Source organism: Trichosurus vulpecula, chromosome 9 (assembly GCF_011100635.1).
Source record: "Trichosurus vulpecula isolate mTriVul1 chromosome 9, mTriVul1.pri, whole genome shotgun sequence".
Classification (NCBI taxonomy): Eukaryota; Metazoa; Chordata; class Mammalia; order Diprotodontia; family Phalangeridae; genus Trichosurus; species Trichosurus vulpecula.
The window spans coordinates 57,765,517-57,778,751 of record NC_050581.1 but is presented as its reverse complement, the minus strand read 5'-3'; the positions used below and the strand labels follow the sequence as shown (position 1 = coordinate 57,778,751).

Here is a 13,235-nt window from a genome sequence, read left to right as displayed (position 1 = left end):
CAACTCTCTAATGCACTTATCAAATAATACTCTACATAGTTATCTGTGTTTATGTCCTATGGCTTAGTAAGCCAGGATTGACTCTCATCTAAACTTCGCATATTCTCCCCATAAACCACAAAACCATCGAAACTAAACATTGTGAAATTATCATAAAGAGCAAACTTGGCCCCAAAGAGATAAGAGAAGGCAACTCCTTCAACTACACTACAGAGGCTGGGGTCCATGAATGTGGAAAAGTGCATATTAACAGTGGTGTCAAATTCAAAGAGAAATGGATTCCCTGTGAGCTGTATGATGTTTTATTATCTATGTTATATTTTTTTTATTTTGTTAAACATTTCCTAATTAGATTTTAATCTGGTTCAGACCACACTACAGAGTGGGCTTCATGTTTTTGACACCTCTGGCATTAATCAACAGATGTTTCTGATGTCCTGATTGGTTTTGCTTAATTTTTTTTTCCTCTTCCTCTTTTTCTTTGGAAAAAAAAAGTTTCAATAAGTTTAACGTGAAGGTATATGTAGAAACTGTATCAGATTACATGCCGTCTTTGGTGGGGAGTGGGGAGAAGGAGAAAATGTGGAACTCAAAAACTTGTGGGACTGAGTGGTGTAAACTAAAAAAAAAAATTAATTTTTTAAAAGTTTCATTGGTTAATTTGATGGTTAATTAGGAATTCTAAGAAGAGAAAATACATTCCAGGTTAGGGATACAGCCTTGTTCAAAGGCATGGAGATTGGAGGTAGAATATTGCTTGCAAGAAATAGTAAGAAGGTTAGTTTGGCTGGACCAAAGAGTTTATAAAGGTGAGTAAAGTAGAATAATCCTGGAAAAGCAGACTGGAGTTATGATGGGCTTCAAATGTTAAATGTTCGTTTCAATTTTGAACAAATTGCATTTGATCCTAGAAGTAATAAATAAGAAACCACTGGAATTTCATTCATGTAGACCTGTGCACTTTTGGCAGCTGAGTGGAGGACGGACTGAAGACAGGAAACACCTGAGGCAGGAAAACCAATTAGGAATCTATCACAATATTCCAGGACAAACTTCAAGGAACCAAGAGACATGAGTGAGGGACCTTAGTGCAGTGGTAAGAGCACTGGACTGAAACTCAGGAAACTTCGGCTCCATGCTCTCACACACCCTTGGCTATGTGAAACTATAAGGTGTCAGCCTCCCTAGACTTCAGTTTTCTCAGCTATAAAATGAGGGTTTGGGACTAAATGATCTCTAAAGACCTTCCCAATTCTCACAATCTGAGTCTATGAGACCTCTCTGCTCCCTGCGCAAAAGGAGTAGATCCTTAAGGAAAGTCAAATGAGTCCAAACCTTTGACAACTGATCACACAGAACTGGCTTTTAAGAAAGTGGCATCCCATGGAAAGACTCAACCTTTGGGGCACTTAGTAGACCTGGTAGCCACATCTCCCACAAGTCAAGCCTGAGAAATAAGTGCCCCACTATTCCCAAAGGGCAATGAGAATATTGGGTTGCAGTGGTTCCCAACCTACAGAAATGAACCCTAGCCTTTTAGCTACGTCAGTCCATGGTATTTACCGTGTGCCTTTGGCCCAAAATGGGGGAGGACAGCAATAATTCAATACTGGGTTTACTTTGGGATGATTGCTTTATGTGATACTGAAAAGGGCAAAGGCAAATACACATCAAAATACACACACACACACACACACACACACACACACACACACACACACACACTCTTAATGACAGGAAAAAGAGAAGGAAAAAGCCATCAGACTTTCTTCATGGGAATACAAACTGAGGACTTCCCTGTACACATGCTAAAAACATTCCTAGCAGAACTCTCTAATCTGAGTCCTGAAACTAGGGAGCCCCATTAAATGGCAAGGGAAGCAAGGTTAGCTGGGTGAATGTTGTGACTAGAAGTCATCCTAGACAAGAGATTCTTAACCGTGTGTGTGTGTGTGTGTGTGTGTGTGAGAGAGAGAGAGAGAGAGAGAGAGAGAGAGAGAGAGAGAGAGAAAGAGAGAGAGAGAGAGAGAGAGAGAGAGAGAGAGAGAGAGAGACAGAGAGAGAGCAGATTTCATTTGTCCATCTGGTGAAGCCTATGAGCTTCTTCTCAGGATAGTTTTTAAATGCATAAAATGCACAGGGTTCCAAAGGAAATCAATTATAATACATCCAGTTATCAAATTTTTTTTTTAAAGTTCAGAGACCCCAGAGTAAAAACCCCTACTCTAAACAGAACTGATTTTTCTAAAAAGTTACCCCAACCTCCCTCACTCCCGACTTCCTCGGCTCTAATCTAGTACCTGGAGGTCCAACTGCCTCCTCCTAGAAACAAATTACACAAATCACTTTGACCCAAACCAAGGCCCCCATTTTGGGTCTGTAACAAATCCAAACGCTCAACAGCCTCAGTTTCTGGGGTTTCCCAGACCTAGGATTACCTGTAGACTCTTCAGGTCCAGTTGCTCTGGACCCTTTGGCCCCTGACAGTTGCTCAGCATCTCCCTCATCAGTTTCACGTTGCTGTGGACCTCCTGGATGGTGCTGATCCTTTTGGACACCTTCTCGGATTTCTCTTGTTCCTTCCAAAGGAATTGAATGAACAGAACATTCTTAGTACTGTCTCTTGTTGTTTCTTTTTCTGGGCACTAACTGAGATGGGGCTGGAAATCAGGGTAAGTAAAAAGGTCTTTGTGCCCATTTTTCCCAGCAATCTGTCCATCCATACCTCTACACACATAATAGCCACCATACCTGTGCTTTCTATCCCCTTCTACCCAAGGATCAAACATTGGCAGGAGAAAGAGAATCCAGTTTACCTATCTTAACACACCAAGGATGTCTCAAATCCAAAGGAACCAAAACACCATGAAAAACTCCAATTTCTGGCCTCTAGAAACTGGTTCCAATCCTGGCCCCTCTTCCCCGCAAAAGAAGTGAGAAACCTGCTGCTACCCACCTCCTTGATGAGAGTCTTGATCAGTCTGTTGGCTGCCTGTAAATCTTCAGGGTGGTTACTTTTCAGAAGTCTTGTCAGGAGCTGGGGAAGATATTTCATGAGAAGGTGAAGTGAGACCATAATTGTCCTCCTCTCCCACATTTTTCTTCCTACTCAACCCCAACGTCCCCTCAATGGTTATTGTCTGGGACACCGAACAAAACCAGGGCCTGGATGATGAGTAGCTCATGGCACAGTGGAATGCTGGGGCCTACTATCATTGTGGGTCCTGGTCATTCAAGATTGGGGGAAGGGTGACTGCTAGAAAAGTAGAAAAGGAAGAGAGTAAGACAACTGGCTACATAATTCTGCACATGCAATGGGGGTTGCCCTGAGGATTGACAGACCTGGCATTGACATTACTTGAAAGGCTCCTAAGGAGGTCCAAGAAACAAACCACTGTGTCATTTCCCTTTGCTGTTCCACTAGGGGAGCCGTGGAAGTGAGGGGCTGGGCATTCCATAGGGTGAGATCAGCTAGCTGAAGATGATAAAGGGCAAAGACATCTCTGCTTCAGTGAAAGAAGGGCCTACATCTGACCTTTGAGAGTACCTGAAATTTGGTTATCCCTACCCACATCAAATGCTGGCTGATAAGAGGTTAACTTTGGGAGGCTCTGGGTGAGGTAGGAGTTGATACAGTCAGACAATGCTTAAAACACAGTCAATATATAGCTGGCCCATTCCTCAAGCTGCATGTAACTATACACACATACACATAAACACACACACCCCCTTGGGCTACCCGTCTTTTGCCCCTTCCATCAAGAATGTTCTTGATGAGTTCATTTCAAGCTGAATAAAAATACTGGAGTTAAGTACACAATACTATTTACCTTAATATTTCCTGAAGTACCTGGCTTAAGGTTAGGCTCCCTGCACAGTATTATTCTCCTCCCCACCCCACCCCGCCCCTGCCCCACTCCTAAATGGCCTTGAGGTGACTCATCAGCTAGAGAGGTTTCCCAGGAGTCCCGTGTATGCTTAGTGCAAGCAAAGGAACGAACACACACACACACACACACACACACACACACACACACACACACACACACACCCCAGAGCTCTGCTCAATCTCCCTTTATCCAAAGCTCTTTTCAGAATCACTACATTGTCTCCAGAAGCCAGTCACCTTCCTATCTCTCACATGAGTTCACAGGGGTTTAATGACCACTGACTTGGATGCCTGAGGATCTTCAAGAAGGACACAGGGGCCTGTAGCCATAACCCATAGAGAATCTATGGAAAAAAACCTCAAGTGTGTTGCTTGTCAGTCAGTCCATGGACAGAAAAGGTCAACTCTCCAGGGCAAGGATAGGTAGAGGAAAAGGGTATTAATTACCTTTGATTTTTCTTCATCAGCATCAAAGATGGAGCTCTTGGGCCTGGGAGAAGGTGGGGGTAAGATTTTGTCCACTGGTAATTTGGGGTCTTGCTTAATGATTCCTGAAACATGCAACACCTAGATTTCAAATGCTGCCTCTGCCCAGCCCTCATGGGGGTCTTGGCGACCTCAGACTGAATCCAAGAATCTTATAGTGAAAGAGGCCTAACTCTGTGAAGAATCTGAAATGCCTGGTCCCTGGTGTCCTGTAAGGGACAGACAAGTGCACTTGCTAGGTAGGACATACCCAGGATAGGGAAAGGCACGAAGTTCTAAACTGTCTTTGAGGGAAATTCTATGTATCAGCATGAAGGCAAGGGACTGGGTGCTTCAGAAGAGTCAGTGCCTCTTCAGAGACACAACAAGGTGATTGTTAACTAAATAGTCAGGATGAAGCATCACCCTGAGCCCAGCTAGCTTTGGACTGAACACACCCAAAGCCACATTGGTCATCTTGGGCAAATATGTCACATTCTATATATAAACACCCCCAAATCCAACAATCACTGAATGGTTTCTGACTAATCTCCCAAAATCTGTGTCAGGAGGGAGACAGAGAGGGAAGAGCCAAGTTCTTAACTTAAACTCAAAACAAATGGGGATGCAAAATAAGCTAGACCTTGTTTCTTCAGCATATGATAAGCATCTCGTATTTTGATATCCTCAGGAAACCAAACTGTCCAACTGAACATTATTTCAATAATTCTTGACTTGACTTTGTCTGTGGTCCAGGATCCAAGATACTGAAAGCAAAAAGCAGAAAGATGGAATTTTACACTGTTAAGAGATCTGAGAAATAGTCCAGTCCAAAACTTTTAGTAAAATAAAACCAACAGAATTTAAGTAATACAGTCAATATCAGATCCCTGGGAGCCCCAGAATTGCTTCCCCCCTGCCCTCCAAGTCTCTTGGCTATCAAGTCCAGTGCTCTTTTTACTACACAATATACCAACTAAAGGCTAAGCAATAGAAGGTAGGTTTCAGATATAAGCCCCAAAGTTGAACTACATTTACTGACTATTTATTACATAGGTAGGACTCTAGGTTTAAAGGCTTCATTGCTCCCTCAGGACAAGATTCATTCTCTAAACCCAACCTCACTTAAACAGTTACACATTCCACTGACTGAGAAGGATGCCCATTAAGATACTAGGGGAATTAAGGCAGGAGCCGAAAGCGAGGAAGATGAATAGTCAAAATACAGGAAATAGACTAGGTAGGAAGACACTGACAAGGCTCAAACTGAAACCTATGCCTGCGTCTGTCACCCTGATCATAGCATCCATCCAAGATAAAGAATCCCTCTCCTCCAAGTGTCTCTTGGTGGGGGGTAATGTCACACACAGCAGGAATTATAATCACTTCACTACTGCCAAAGATTACCCCTACAGAATCAGATCACAACTTCCCCCATGCTTTAGTTGATGATCTAATGGGTTGCCTTGGCCAAAGGAATTCATCACCTCCTTTTTGGTAATGAGCCTCTCCAAATTTAGCTAACTTGATCCTTAGACCATAGGCATACGGGCCATTGTCCAGACTGCCTAGGGCCTTTACATTTTTGTAGGACCTGCTAGAGTTTATATGCCACTAATATAGCCTTTAAAAACTCAGGGTAGGGGCGGCTAGGTGGCGCAGTGAGTAGAGCACTGGCCCTGAAGTCAGGAGGACCTGAGTTCAAATCCGACCTCACACACTTGACACACTTACTAGCTATGTGACCTTGGGCAAGTCACTTAACACCAATTGCCCTGCCTTCCCCCCTCAAAAATAAACAAACAAAAACTTAGGATCACCTCCATGGTGCAATACCTTGTTGGAGTGGAACTTTAGTGTCAGAAGGGCTATAACACATGGCGAAACTGGGAGACTAAGCAAAGAACAGAGATCAGCGGCTTGTCCATTCTCTATGTAGTAATAATAGCACCTCTTGCTGGTAGAGGGCCTTATACTCTCCTCAAAGCATTTCCACATACAAATCATTACAGGCAAGGTGTCAGGATTTGTCCTCCAGCCTCAGCCTCTGCTCTTCAGGAAAGCAAACAGATGAGGGGTCCCTGGAAAGTACTCACCTTTGGAGAAAGCACTTTGATCAGCTCATTCAGAAAGCGGAACTTGGCCACCTCACCATGGAATTTCTCTCCACAATAGTTCATGCATACCTCCAGCACCTAGGAAAGCCCAATCAGCTCTCAGCACAAGAAGGAGAAGAACACATATCTACCGGACTCCCATTCAAAGAGCCAGGGATGAGCAGCTGCAAATAGGACAGTATCTGTTTGTCATCTAATTCAAATGACCTTCCTTCAGGAAGCCCCATGAGAAGCAGCTATGGAAGCCAAGAGGAAGCGTAGGCTATTTCTCTGGTACAAGAATTTCCCAGAAATTCTACTGAACTTAGCCCCATTAGAAGGAAAGGAACAAGACCAATGCAGCCCAACTCTAATCTAGAAAGGGCTCCTCATCTAGTCCCTGCCTTGGCCATACCCAATATCCAACAAGACCTCTGGGGCTCAACTTTCAAGTCACTGAAAATGGTGTCATTTTTAATAATAGTGCCATTTCCAGGCTGATGTCTTATAAAATCAATACAGGATTTCCATACTGGTATCACTATGATGGCTGGGTTTATTAAAGCCTCAGTGTTTGTGCTTGTGTTCTAGGGCAATCCTACAGGAAGCATAACTTTTTAAACTAAACAAATAAAATCCGTTTCCATGGCAGCGCTTCAGGCAAAGGAGATCATAAGGGGAATGGCTGTTTTGGCTGTAGAATCCTGTAGAGCTCAGGCCTTTCAAAACAGGGAAGAACCAAACCAATCACTGTTAACACAATCTTTATAATTTCCTCTGACATGAAAACTTGAGGCATTTAACAGCCCTTCTACAAGGCCCCAAAGCAGCAATTCTTTCCCAATCAAACCTGCCCCTCTTCTAAACTTCCCAGTTACTGTCAAGGGGACACATCATGACCCTCCCTTCACTCAGGTGTGTGTGTGATCCTTGGTGTGATCCTTTGCTCTTCTCTCTCACCCACCCCATGTGCCCAATCTGCTGCCAAATCTTCTTTCTCTACAAGATCTCTGACATACATCTCCCTTCTTTCCACTCACACAGCAGTCACACTACTTCAGGCCCTTTTTACTTTTTCCCAGACTACTGCAAAAGTCTTCAAATTTGTCTCCCTACCTCTTGACCCTCCCCACTTGAATCGATCTTCCACTCAGCTATCAAACATTGACCTTCCTTAAACAGAGATCTTACCACATCACACTCTGCTATTCAATAAACTCTAGTGGTTCCCTATTACCTGATTACAGGATCAAATATAAATTCCTCTGGTTAACCCTTAGAGCTCTTTATAATCTGGCCCCTTCCTATCTTTCCAGTCTTCTTATATTTTACTCCCCCTTCACGCAACTCTACAACCCAGCAACACCACCCTACTTGTAAGTCCTCGAATACAATACTCCTCTCTTGTTTCTGTGACTTTGCACTGCCTCCCTCACCTACAATTCTCTGCTCCCCCATCTTCATCTCTAAGTTTCTGGCTTTGTTTAAGATACAACTCAAAGCCCACCTTCTGCAGGAGGCCTTTCTTGGTACTACTGCCAACCCATCTAAGGCTCTGTATTTATCTTGTATGTTCTGATTTATATATGGTGACTCCCCTCCTCTCCATTATACCATAAGCACAAAAGAAAGGACTGTCTTTTGCTTTCCTTTATATACCTAGTATTTAGGACAATGCCTGTCATAGCAGGCTCTTTTCAAATGACTGCTCTTCAGTACACTGACTATTCTAAACATTAATACTACATAACTGAGTTGTATTTAACTGAATCAGTGATCACATAATCATAGCTTTATTTGACTTAGAGAGTTATATTATTATTATTGGCATTGATTTTAATATCCATGTGAGGTCCTTTGTTTTATATATACAAATATATATACATACACTTATGTAAAATTTACAGACAGATGAGATTAATGGACCATGAAGTGAATTGGACCAAATGTTTTCTAAATGACTAACTAAATGACTTTCCTCTCAACTCCAGGATTCTGTGGTAGGTTTTAAAATACTTGGGTATTGTATCACGATCTCTCCAAAGTTTTCTTTTCTTCTGTTGGTTCAAGTCTCTCTTAAATGTGACAACCAGAACTGGACACAGTAAGTGACAGATATCAAACTTATATATCGCTTTAAAGTTTGCAAAGAACTCTTATCTTACCTGGGCCTTAAAACAAGTATCTGAGATAAGTACCACATGTATTATTTACAGATGAGGAAAATGAGACTCAGAAGTCAAGTGAATTGCCCAAGGTCACACAACTATTGTCAGAGGCAGGACTCAAACTCAGGCTTTTTCAATTCCAAGCCTAGTATCGAACCACTATGTCATGCCATCTTTCAACTGTTTCCCATGACATAGGTACCATAATCTAGTAGTAGCAATCTAGAATAATGTATTTCCTCTTCTCACCTCTTCCTACTCCAAGTGAAAATGCATTAGTATTTTTAACATCTGCCACATTACCGGCTTGCAAGTGTATGGTCAACTACAGCCTCTAAAACAACTTCAAATGAACTGCCATTTTAGCCAGGTCTCTCATTTTGTAACTACAAAGTTGAGTCAAAAATGACACCTACATTTAGAGCCTGGGTGACCAGGAGGATGGTGGCACTCCTAACAGTAACAGGGAAGACAGGAAGAGTGAAAGGTTTGGGAGGAAGGATAATGAGTTCAGCTGTGGACATAATGAGTTTAAACATCTAGGAGACATCTAGTTCAAGATGTCCAGTTAGAGGCGGACATGTGAGGCAGGCATGGAGGTCAGCAAAGAAGTTAAGGCTGGACGAATAAATCTGAGAATCATCTCCATAAAGATGATAGCTGAGTTCACGGGAGCTGATCCCCAAGTGACCTGGAGCCAAGAAAGAGTTATTGATGACTGGGACTATCTACAGCAGACAGAAGCATGCCTTGGTTTAGTGAGTAAAAGTGAGCAAAGTGTGTTTCTGGATGTCTGTTTTCCTTTGTGGATGGAATTCCTCTGAGGTATGTCCCTCTCTCAGTACTGGGATGTGAGCTGTGCAACAGGGTTTCTCCTATCCCAAGGCTTTCCTGCCCCTCCCTAAGAACAGCTAGCCCAAGGAATCTCCAGATGAGCCTCCTCTCTCTCTCCTTCCTTCCTTCCCAGAATTCTTGACTGGCCAGATCTTCGTTTCTCTCTTCCCAGCCCTGTCTCTTTGTCTTGAACGACTGCTTTAGCATGCACAAAGGAAAGCATCTGGTCTTGTTCTTTAAGAGCAAGGCCTGAGAATGAAGCCTTGGGCTGGGACCTCTCCTCCCCCTTCCCTCACCCCACATCCTGCTTTCCCCCCAAAGCCTGGAAGTCTGAATAGCTCCCTTTAGGAAAGTCAAAGGGGAGCTCATCAGCCACCACACAGAGTCTCTAGTGTCCTTTTCTCCAATGTTGAGGGGAGGAGGGGAAAGGCCTTGCAGGGAGAACCAGGCTCCAACTCACTGTTAAGGCATGAAGAGCTTCCCTCTCCTGCGGGGACTGGATCTTGTGGGCCAGCAGCCAAGGTGCATGGGATGGGCTGAGGAAACAGAAACAGGACAAGACTAGGCATGGGATGAGAAGTTCCCTCTAGACAGAGGCAGAAAAGGGGAGGGGGCATGGCTTGTTACACATAAATCTTCTGATACTGCAGCTAACCTAGGAACCCCAGAGAAGCTGGCCAGAGGCACAGCAGCCATCATGTGCTTCCTCCCCCCTCCACCCCCACCCCCAGGAGTACAAAAAAGAATCTAAATCAGTCCAGGCAGTAGTTGTTACATTCTACAGGCAGCACTGTATTTGTGGATTTCCCTGAACTTAGTGCATCACATAACTGCCTCTATCAAAAGGAGCAAGACAGAGATGGTTCCAGCAACACTGGGACACATGAGCAGCACAGTGCTTCCAGGTTGAGTTCTGTTTGCATACCAAAGAAGGAACCGACAGAGCCTCAGAAAAGGCTGAGTCAGTCTGAAAAGGGGGGCTTCCTCTTCCAGTGTCATGAGCATATAATGTGACCAAGAGACAGAGGTGGGAAAGTCAATGCATAAGCCTCCACAGGAGGGTGGGGTCCAAGATTACTGGGAACTCCTCTCCGGAGAGGGACTTCTACCAACTTTTTATTTTACAAAATAAGAGGGGGAGGGGCCTGAACCTGTGGCAGAGAGCTAGTGAGACTGTCATTCTCAGAGAATTCAATTTGCCTTCCCTGCCTCTATCCCTTTAAAAAAAATGCCACTGTGGGCTCCAAGAGGTATGGACACCAGCCCTTGCTCACCCCTCTTGCCTTCTCACTCCATCTCTGTCTTCTCTTTGCCCTTCACAACCTGCCCCTTTAAATTTTAGGGTCCTCGCTGTCTGAAGCACTAAATATTTCTGGGTGTCTATTACCATGTACATATGAGATTACAAGAATCACCAAGGCAAGAATGTACAAGATCGATCTTACCCATCGGGATCGGTGTTCACCTGGTCGCAGAAGCACTGGATACACGACCAGTTCTCCTCAGGCATGCTTGGATCTGTGGCTTTATCTGCCAAGAAAGAAAACGGGGAGGGGGGAAGATGAGAAATAGAGAAAACAGGAACAGTTCTGATGAAGATAGACTCACACCTCTGGAGAAGAATGAGCTCTTGTGTTCCCAAAGCAGCCCTTTGGAAAGTTCTAAAGGGAGACATGGTCATCTGGCATGTAACACTGAGATTCACAGTGGAGCCGATCAAACATTGATGGTGTACAAACTCATGCTAAGTTAACTGTCCTGAAACCACTTTCATTTTTGGCAGCAAAGCAGAGTCCTAAGTGTCTTTCTCCTTCACACTTCAGGTGGGTTTCCAGTCCTTAGTGTGAGATATATACAGTCTCCATGTTCAAGGAAACATTTTATCATCTATTTTTCTGTTTATAAGCCATTTTATGCCCTTCAGATCTAAACTTCATTTTTACTTTTTGTGAGCAAGATGTGTAATACAAAGGCTAGAGAGCAGACTTGGGTTCAAGTTTAACCACTGAAACGGGGACAGTGTGACTCTAGGCAAGTCACTCACTTAACCTTTTAATAGCCTAAGTCAGGGGTTCTCAAAGTGTGGTCTGGTGATCCCCGAGACCTTTTCAAGGGGTCCTTGACATCAAAACTATTTTCATAACAGCACTGAGATATATTAATTTCAAATACACTAAATACCAACAGATATAATCTACATCAACAAAAGGTCTCCGGGGATCTTCAATAATTTAAGAATATAAATGGTTGAGATGAAAAAGCTTGAGAACTGATGCCCAAAGGCACTTTCTAAGACAGGAAGTTAAAAAACGATTGCTATCTGCAATGGTACAGGAGTTCCTTATTCCAGCAAAATTCATATGTCCAATCCAACTTTCAAAAATAATTTTATGTGTCTTTTGTTTGCAGACCACAGCCGTTTCTGGAAATATTGTTCCTTCTCCCAGACTCCTCAAAATGGAACCCTCTCTTGTAAAAAAAAAAAAAGTCAAACCACATCACCCTATACCAATGGCTCTCTGGGTGGGCGAGGGATATTTTGGGACAGGATGGTGACATACAATCGCAATCAAAATATATCAATAAAACATTTTTAACTGTTTTCCCCCCTAGATAGGAGGGAAAAACACTCAACTCAGTGACAACGTATACCACTTTCTATCCTAGCAGTCGCCACCATCTCCCTTTGGGGTAGGAGGGTGGAGTGTATTTCATTATCTCTTCTCCAGGAGCAGACAGTTTTTTGACCAATTTGGAATGAAGATCTAGTCCTTATCAGATGGGTAATAGTAGCCAAGTTAACTCCTCAGAGCCCCAGTTTTCTTAGAAGTAAAATGTGGATTATAATACTTGCATTGCCCATTTCAGAGCGTAGTTATGAGAAAAGTGCCACATAAATGCAAACCAATATTTCAAAGAGGTGTCCCAGAAAATCACATTTGGTTATCTTGTGGTCACCTGGAAATGAATTTACACGCAAATAAATACATGTTTGTGGAACTACTTCCCTGTCAAATCTGTTCCTCTTCCCAACTGCCCTACCAATATTCCTCCAGTCTAGAAAGGACCAGGCCATTTACAAAGGGCTAGGTTAAAATCTCTATTCTTCTATTTACTAAATATGACTTTGGAGAAGTTACTTAACCTCTGAGGGTCTCAGTTTCCTCATCCATAAAACGAATGGGTGAGCCAGATGACCTCTGATGGCCTTTCAAACCTCTAAATCTATAATCTTTGATTCCTCCCTCTTCATCTTTCCTATTAAGTCTGTCATAACCACTTGTAGACACTTCTTCCTTCAAAATGTCTCTGTCACTTGGTTATTTACCTCTTCCACTCAATTCCCACTGTAATTATCAAAGCAATCCCCAAGAGAATGCATAGCCCAGGAGAAAGCAGTCATTTACCACACAACAACAAAATCTAGTTGAAATGAACATCCAGACTATGCCCAGAGGGCTATAAAATTGTGCATACCCTTTGACCCAGCAATACCAAAGAGATCATAAAAAAGGGAAAAGGAGCCACATGGACAAAAATATTTATAGCAGCTTTGTGTGGTGGCCAAGAATTGGAGATTGAAGGGATGACCACCCATCAATTGGAGAACTGCTGAACAAGTTGTGGTATAAGAATGCAATGGAATACTATGGTGCTATAAGAAATGATGAGCAGGTGGATTTTAGAAAAACCTGGAAAGACATGCATGAACTGATGCTGACTGAAGTGAGCAGAACCAGGAGACCATTGTACCAAGTATCATCAACATCGTGCATTGATCAA

The 13,235-nt window shown here is 43.1% G+C and overlaps 1 protein-coding gene across 1 annotated transcript in view; it reads right to left on the bottom strand.

The window, feature by feature from the left end:
- Positions 1 to 13,235, bottom strand: part of GGA2 (golgi associated, gamma adaptin ear containing, ARF binding protein 2) — a 39,156-nt gene that overhangs the window by 16,898 nt on the left and 9,023 nt on the right. Inside the window, exons 2-8 of the mRNA XM_036738808.1 lie at positions 10,898 to 10,982; positions 9,913 to 9,988; positions 6,451 to 6,549; positions 4,998 to 5,121; positions 4,337 to 4,440; positions 2,957 to 3,037; positions 2,439 to 2,579 (exon numbers count right to left, since the gene is read on the bottom strand). Of these exons, the coding sequence (XP_036594703.1) occupies positions 2,439 to 2,579; positions 2,957 to 3,037; positions 4,337 to 4,440; positions 4,998 to 5,121; positions 6,451 to 6,549; positions 9,913 to 9,988; positions 10,898 to 10,982 (710 nt within the window). The remainder of the gene's footprint in view (positions 1 to 2,438; positions 2,580 to 2,956; positions 3,038 to 4,336; positions 4,441 to 4,997; positions 5,122 to 6,450; positions 6,550 to 9,912; positions 9,989 to 10,897; positions 10,983 to 13,235) is intronic.